The sequence below is a fragment of the Salvelinus alpinus genome, chromosome 6 (assembly GCF_045679555.1).
Source record: "Salvelinus alpinus chromosome 6, SLU_Salpinus.1, whole genome shotgun sequence".
Classification (NCBI taxonomy): domain Eukaryota; kingdom Metazoa; phylum Chordata; class Actinopteri; order Salmoniformes; family Salmonidae; genus Salvelinus; species Salvelinus alpinus.
The window spans coordinates 96694389-96702973 of NC_092091.1; the positions used below are offsets into that span (position 1 = coordinate 96694389).

At 44.2% G+C, this 8585-nt stretch overlaps 1 protein-coding gene across 1 annotated transcript; it reads right to left on the reverse strand.

The window, feature by feature from the left end:
• Window positions 1–1088: 1088 nt before the first annotated feature.
• On the reverse strand, window positions 1089–4752 carry LOC139579647 (cytolytic toxin-beta-like). Its single transcript, XM_071408486.1, has 2 exons — window positions 4626–4752; window positions 1089–4362 (listed from the first exon to the last, which is right to left on the reverse strand). Exons 1-2 carry the CDS (start codon window positions 4723–4725, stop codon window positions 1388–1390), a joined length of 3075 nt encoding a protein of 1024 aa, XP_071264587.1. The 5' UTR covers window positions 4726–4752; the 3' UTR covers window positions 1089–1387.
• Between the last annotated feature and the right edge of the window lie 3833 nt (window positions 4753–8585).

Sequence of the window (8585 nt, forward strand, 5' to 3'; positions counted from 1 at the left end):
GTAGGGGACATCCCATAACAACTGGGGAGAACAGTAGAACAGTAGAGGACATCCCAAAACATCTGGGTAGAACAGTAGAACAGTAGAGGACATCTCAAAACAACTGGGGAGAACAGTAGAACAGTAGAGGACATCCCAAAACAACTGGGGAGAACAGTAGAACAGTAGAACAGTAGAGGACATCCCACAACAACTGGGGAGAACAGTAGAATAGTAGAACAGGACAACAGTAGTACACTAGAGGACATCCCAAAACAACTGGGGAGAACAGTAGAACAGTAGAACAGTAGAGGACATCCCAAAACAGCTGGGGAAGAACAGTGGTACTGTCGAACAGTATAAAATTAGAACAGGAGAACAGGAGAACATTAGAACAGCAGAACAGGAGAACAAGAAAACAGTAGAGGACATACCAAAACAACTGAGGAAGAACAGGAGAACAGGAGAACATTAGAACACGAGAACAGTAGAACAGGAGAACAGTAGAACAGGAGAGGACATCACAAACAACTGGGGAGAACAGTAGAAGAGGAGAACAGGGGAACAGGGAAACAGTAGAACAGGAAAACTGGAGAACAGTAGAACAGGAAAATAGGAGAACATTAGAATAAGAGAACAGTAGAACATGAGAACAGTAGAACAGGAAAACAGTAGAACGTGAGAACAGTAGAACAATAGAACAGTAGATAAATAGAACAGTAGAACGGTAGAACAATATAACAGTAGAACCATTGCACAATAGAACCATAGAACAACAGTAGAACAATAGAACAACAGAACCGTTGAATAGTGGAACAGCAGAACAGGAGAACAGTAGAACATGGCAACAGGAGAACAGTAGAACAGTAGAAAGGGATAACAGGAGAACAGTAAAACAGGACAACAGGAGAACAGTAGAACAGTAGAACAATAGAACAGCAGAACAGTAGAATAGTGGAACAGCAGAACAGGAGAACAGTAGAGGACATCCCAAAACAACTGGGGAGAACAGTAGAACAGTAGAAAGGGAGAACAGGAGAACAGGAGAACAGTAGAACAGTGGAACAGGATAACAGTAGAACAGTAGAACAGTAGAACAGGAGAACAGTAGAACAGTAGAATAGGACAACAGGAGAACGGGATAACAGGAGAACAGTTGAACAGGATAACAGGAGAACAGTAGAACAGTAGAATAGGACAACAGGAGAACGGGATAACAGGAGAACAGTAGAACAGGATAACAGGAGAACAGTAGAACAGTAGAACAGTAGAAGGAAACTAAAGGAAATGAGGGCCAATAGCCTTGAGACGGTCAAAAGGAGAGAGGTCTTGTCTCTGCCTTATGGTCACCAAGATGATAACAACGTGAGGTTGACCTGCTAAATAAAGAAACACAATGTGTCTGTATTCAACCAATCAGGTCTTTGAGCGAACATGAGCTCTCCATTTTCAACAAGGTCTTGAAAAACCTCTTCATACTCCCCATATCTGCATCCCAGAACATCTTCTCAAACTGAGGATGGCCATCATCATTGTCACCATCATCACCATCAACATCATCATCATCACCACCATCATCATTATCATCATCAGCATGATCATGGCTTCTCCTCATCATCCTCATGTCAGGGGGACCCCTCATCATCATACAAATAATGTCAGGGTAATCCTTCATCCTCCTCGTCTTGTAATGGTGGTGACTCATCATCATCATCCTGTTCTCACGGATTCCCCTCATCACGTCATGGTGACTCATCATCATGGCTCTGTCACCATCATCATGTCTTCTCCTGGCCTGGTCTATAAACGCTGACAGATTGAACTTGAAGTGAACTGGAATGTCCTCAGTGTCGATGTGTTTAAAGAGTTGCCTTCCATCTGCATGTGTCAACAGGTTCAGAATCTTCCATTCCTTCTCCCATCTCTTCATTTCTTTACAATCTCTAGAGTCTAGATCCCTAAACTCAGCCGCATCGCACACAGAGCACAGAGCATTGACCCTAATCTGGCCCAAATCTAATGATCTACACTTGTCTTGTCTATCATAGATAATGGTGAGAGAGAAGGGGATCTGAAATCCATCCTGGTAATTGATTTCATATATCATTGTAGATACCTTGGCATTTTGGGGTAGCTTGAAACGGAACCCATTCTCCCACTGAACTCCCAGGATGTAGTTGATCATCAGAGCCATTACCTGGTCTTTGTCTCCCACCAGATAGATTGTCCTCCTAGTCCTGGAACTCTGCTCTCCAAACCTGAGCCTGGCTACTTTACCCACCAGCTGTATCGTTTCCATGGGGATCTCATAAACAGACGGCGAGCCAGAGTACTTCAGTTCACTCTTGTCTTTTACACCGTCAGCCAATCCTGTGGTCTTTGAGAGAGTGGAGATGATGACTGGTGTGCTCCACTTGCTGATTCCAGCTTCACCACAGTCGTATCTGACTCTCACTGTGTACTTTGTGAGGGACTGCAGTCCGGCGATGATGCAGACATTCTTTTTGGAAGTCCTCTTCATCCACTCTGCCTCCTCCTCACTCTCTTCAGTGGGCACCTCTTTGTGTTCTACCACATAGTTCTGAATCTTGACTCCTTGTCCAATCACAGACGGCATTGGACAGCATACCATGAGCTCAGTGGAGTAGGCTTTGATTTCAGGCTTACTGGGAGGGCAGGAAGGCAAGGTTCTGATGATGTCACTAACCTCGCTGTCTGGACCAAGGCCGGCTGAACACACAGCTCTGTATTTGAACTTGTACCCTGTACTGGGAAGCAGTCCAGACACTGTGAAGGCTGCGTGGGATTCAGACGTCTTTTCGCTGCTCCATCCACCTTTCTCATCAATACAGTATTCAATCAGGTAGTGGGTGACGTCATGGGCTCCCCTATCAGGAGGGAGCAACTCCAGCGTCACACTGTTGTGAGTTCTGTCACGTGCTGTGGGCTTCTCAGGTTTAGATGGAGGCTCGAAATGCTCGTTTCTTTTGGATCCGTTCTCATAAAGGTAAATGCTGGCTCCTTCTTGTTCCTTGTTGGAAATGGAGGCCAAGAGGAAACGTGTTTGTGTGTCCTCTTTGTTAGCTTCTGCAAAATCTTTGAAAAGTCCAGCTTGCTTGTCCATGTCATCAAATACATTGACAGACTGGTACCATCTTGTCAAATCAGGTTTAACTGGAACTAAGGCTTGTGTGTTCTCAGAGGGGGAATCCAAAGCTGACAGGATAGGGTCCGCGCACCCCAGAGAGGTGAAAGTGAAACATACAACACGCTTCACCTTTGAGTTCAAGACCTCTTTGTCAAGTTCCCTCTTCGATGTGACTATCTTGGTGGAACACGTCTGACTGTAGTCCTCTGTAACTATCCTTAGGAATCGATCAATCACATTGATCTCTCTCTCAATGCGATCCATACATTCACTGAGGATGTTGCTGTTGAAACGGAACTCTTGCTGCTTTTTCAAGAAGTCGGACAACACCCTCTCTTCCTTTTCTCCCCCTCTAATAGACGGAAGGAGGTCCGCCAAAGTAGTCTTCAAATGCTCTGTGAAACACAGTTTTTTGAAAGTGTTCACTTTGGCATCCATTTCCTTGAAGTATTTTACTGGCTTGCTTCTCATTGCATCGTTGCATCTCATCTCCAGCTCACTGAGGTCTTCCAGCGCAGTCTGCCATTGGTCAACTAAGCTTCCACTGATCTGATGAACCATCTGGGCGGCAGTGGGGTCCAAGGCTTTTAAAGGAAGTAGATTCACTTGCACAGGAACCCCGTCACCTACCTTCTGAGGCAAGGTTTTGTAGGTGTCCATGGCATCTTGAAAAGATACAGGATTGTTTTCCAGGAGAACGTCCCCATGGAATCTACAAGAGAACCTCTCAGTTTCAAAAGTGTTCTTCATGTCTAAAGCACTCTCACCCCCAATAGAAACATCGGAAACACTTTTAAACATCACTTTCAAGTTTCCCTCAATATCTTTACGGTCCTCGTCACTTGAGACGTCACGATCAAACACAAAGAAAGCATTTGCTCCATAAAGTATACCTGTGACCACATGTGTAGCTATGCCTTGGCTAAAAACCTCCTTGTACTTTATGTGTTCCTGCCCAAGGTGGTTCATGGCCAGTTGACTGTTTTTCTTAGTAGTGCTGAAACAAAGTATGAACCTCGCCTGATTCTGAGACTCTTTAACATCTTTCAAATACTTAGCTGATCCCTCAACCTTAACCAGCCCTGCCAAACAGCTTGCTTTGAGAGAGCCGTTCACATTTAACACAGAGTATTTGTCAGCTGTAGAGTCAGATGTGATGACTTTGAAGTCGGTGAAAGGCTTGTCTGTTGTAATGATGTTCCTTCTGAGTGCTTTCTGGTCCCACAGCGTCAGGCCTGTAATCAGAGGAGACAAACCAAACACTAACAGTTACTTTATTGTGTTTGGGTATGACTTCCTGATCCCACAGCATCAGGCCTGTAATCAGAGGAGACAAACCAAACACTAACAGTTACTTTATTGTGTTTGGGTATGACTTCCTGGTCTCACAGCATCAGGCCTGTAATCAGAGACAAACCAAACACTAACAGTTACTTTATTGTGTTTGGGTATGACTGACTGACTGACTGACTGACTGAGTAGTGAGCAAGCGTGCTACCTGGAATGAGGTGATCATTGCGACAGTCATACAGCATTCCCAGGGAGAAGGGCCGTCCCAGTGCTGCTAGAGTCAAGGTTCGGTTTGAGACAGTATCCATAGTAGGAGGTCACTGGTGGTCAGAATAAAACAAACAGAATAACATGATGCCTCACTGCTTGAGTTCAGTCCACTGGTGGTCAGAATAAAACAAACATAATAACATGATGCCTCACTGGTGGTCAGAATAAAACAAACAGAATAACATGATGCCTCACTGGTGGTCAGAATAAAACAAACAGAATAACATGATGCCTCACTGCTTGAGTTCAGTTCCTGGTGGTCAGAATAAAACAAACAGAATAACATGATGCCTCACTGGTGGTCAGAATAAAACAAACAGAATAACATGATGCCTCACTGCTTGAGTTCAGTTCCTGGTGGTCAGAATAAAACAAACAGAATAACATGATGCATCACTGGTGGTCAGAATAAAACAAACAGAATAACATGATGCATCATTGCTTGAGTTCAGTTCCTGGTGGTCAGAATAAAACAAACAGAATAACATGATGCATCATTGCTTGAGTTCAGTTCTTGGTTGTCAGAATAAAACAAACAGAATAACATGATGCATCACTGCTTGAGTTCAGTCACCTCTTGAAAATATTGATATAAAATGGAAATAAAAAACAGTTGTCTATTGGCCACAAGGTGTATTCACATTAATCACTGTTTCCCTGGAAACAATCACTAAGGAGTCATTCATTATCATGAAGTTAAGTGAATATAGTAGCAATCCTCGCTATATGAGCCATGTTACATTTCCCACCAAGTGGGTTAAGCCCAATTGGCCCGATACGTCAGAGAAGAGAATTTGTTTAATAAGATAGATATCAACATTATTGGCAACCCTGTGGTGCTGTCAGCGGCCAACCCTAATACCATGCCCTCACCAGCACCACAAGCCATGCAGTCACCCTGGAACGCACCCATTGGCTTTAAAATGAACACAGGCTGACTTTAATAGGCTTGTTAACTAAAGCTAAGCTTACATTATACAAGGACTAAAACCTTTACATCATTGGACCACATTATGTGAATTGTCAGCATACTTTTGCTGAATCACAACCGGCCGTGATTGGGTGTCCAGTAGGGCGGCGCACAATTGGCCCTGCGTCGTCCTGGTTTGGCCGGTGTAGGCCGTCATTATAAATAAGAATTTTGTTCTTAACTGCCTTGCCTAGTTAAATAAAGGTTAAATAAAAAATATACAATACACGACAGAAAGTGTCTGCATGTCAGAAAAGTCATCAGGGCAGAATTTGTCGATCGGGAGAGCGCAAGAGCCATAGACGTCTTTGACCTGATCATTTTATACAACCTACGATGACTTGATCAGAGTCTACAACTATATGATTTATCTGCGATCCCTGAAATTTGCCAAGGATCCCAAATTATTGTAAAATCACATTTTTAAATGTTGGTCCTTTGTACAGTTGCTCAGTTGGTAGAGCAAGGCATTTGTATCAGCAGGGTAGTGGGATCAATTCCCAGGACCACCCAAATGTAAACGCCTGACTGTAAGAGTGTGCTGTCATCAATGCAAAGGATGGCTACTTTGAAGAATCTAAAATATATTTTGATTTATTTTGATTTGTTTTTTTGGATACTACATGATTCCATATGTGTTATTTCATAGTTTTGATGTCTTCACTATTATTCTACAACGTAGAAAATAGTACAAATAACACTACTCAAATAAAGAATGAGTAGGTGTTATAAAACTTTTGTCAGTAGTGTATATGTGAAGTGGATAAAACAGTATGTAAACATGATTAAAGTGACCAGTGTTCAATGACTCTGTGTACACAGGTTCAGGGTTGAGTACCTGGTGGTAGCCGGCTGTTAACAGGGACTAAAGATCAGGGCAGGGTACTAGGAGGAGGCTTGCTAGTGGTGACGATTTAAAAGTCTGATGGCCTTGAGATGGAAGCTGATTTTCAGTCTTTCAGTCCTAGCTTTGATGCACCTGTACTGACCTCGCCTTCTAGATGGTAGTGGGGTGAACAGGCCGTGGCTCGGGTGGCTGAGGTCTTTGATGATCTTGATTTTGTGCCTTGCGAACTTCGCCTCCAGCAAGAGATCAACCTCTGACAGTGTGCCAGAAGAAATGAGAGGATGGAGCCAAAGGAAATGATTGGAGAATGGGTCTAAACTCATGGAGATTTTCCAAACCTACCACCAGGTGGAGCTGTCTTGACTGATAGAAGAAGAACCACTTCAGACAGCAGAATCAAAGCACCATGGAGTTGTTACAATAGAGTTGTTACAATAGACACAGCATGTCCTGATGCACGCGGAATGGCAGAAAATAACTTATACCTGGCTAGATCCATCCTTTTCACCGGGTTGACAAACAGGGAAACTGCTGATTGGGCCACAATGCTGAACGTCCTGTTGCCCAAGACAACAACCTTCTAGGAAATACAGTCCCCATGCTTCCAGTTTTTGGGAAAGGGAAATGGGGATACCTAGTCAGTTGGAAAGGAAAATGGAATGTTATGAAGAGTGATCAGATGAATTGCAATTAATTGCAAAGTCCCTCTTTGCCATGCAAATGAACTGAATCCCCCAAAAACATTTCCACTGCATTTCAGCCCTCCCACAAAAGGACCAGCTGACATCATGTCAGTGATTCTCTTGTTAACACAGGTGTGAGTGTTGACAAGGACAAGGCTGGAGATCACTCTGTCAGGCTGATTGAGTTCGAATAACCGACTGGAAGCTTCAAAAGGACGGTGGTGCTTGGAATCATTGCTCTTCCTCTGTCAAACATGGTTACCTGCAAGGAAACACGTGCCGTCATCATTGCTTAGCACAAAAAGGGCTTCACAGGCAAGGATATTGCTGCCAGTAAGACTGCACCTAAATCAACCATTTATTGGATCATCAAGAACTTCAAGGAGAGCGGTTCAATTGTTGTGAAGAAGGCTTCAGGGCGCCCAAGAAAGTCCAGCAAGCGTCAGGACCGTCTCCTAAAGTTGATTCAGCTGCGGGATCGGGGCACCACCAGTACAGAGCTTGCTCAGGAATGGCAGCAGGCAGGTGTGAGTGCATCTGCACGCACAGTGAGGCAAAGACTTTTGGAGGATGGCCTGGTGTCAAGAAGGGAAGCAAAGCAGCCACTTCTCTCCAGGTAAAACATCAGGGACAGACTGATATTCTGTAAAAGGTACAGGGATTGGACTGCTGAGGACTGAGGTAAAGTCATTTTCTCTGATAAATCCCCTTTCCGATTGTTTGGGGCATCCGGAAAAAAGCTTGTCCGGAGAAGACAAGGTGAGCGCTACCATCAGTCCCGTGTCATGCCAACAGTAAAGCATCCTGAGACCATTCATGTGTGGGGTTTCTTCTCAGCCAAGGGAGTGTGCTCACTCACCATTTTGCCTAAGAACACAGCCATGGATAAAGAATGGTACCAACACATCCTCCGAGAGCAACTTCTCCCAACCATCCAGGAACAGTTTGGTGACAAACAATGCCTTTTCCAGCATGATGGAGCACCTTGCCATAAGACAAAAGTGATAACTAAGTGGCTCGGGGAACAAAACATCGATATTTTGGGTCCATGGCCAGGAAACTCCCCAGACCTTAATCCCATTGAGGACTTGTGGTCAATCCTCAAGAGGCGGGTGGACAAACAAAAACCCACAAACTCCAAGCATTGATTATGCAAGAATGGGCTGCCATCAGTCAGGATGTGGCCCAGAAGTTAATTGACAGCATGCCAGGGCGGATCGCAGAGGTCTTGAAAAAGAAGGGTCAACACTGCAAATATTGACTCTTTGCATCAACTTCATGTCATTGTCAATAAAAGGCAGGTATGTGACAGGGGCTCCTAATTATCATGGATTATAAAAAGAAAGCCAGCTACATCGCAGTCACCAAAGCCACCCTACCGGAGGAGCTAAACTCCTT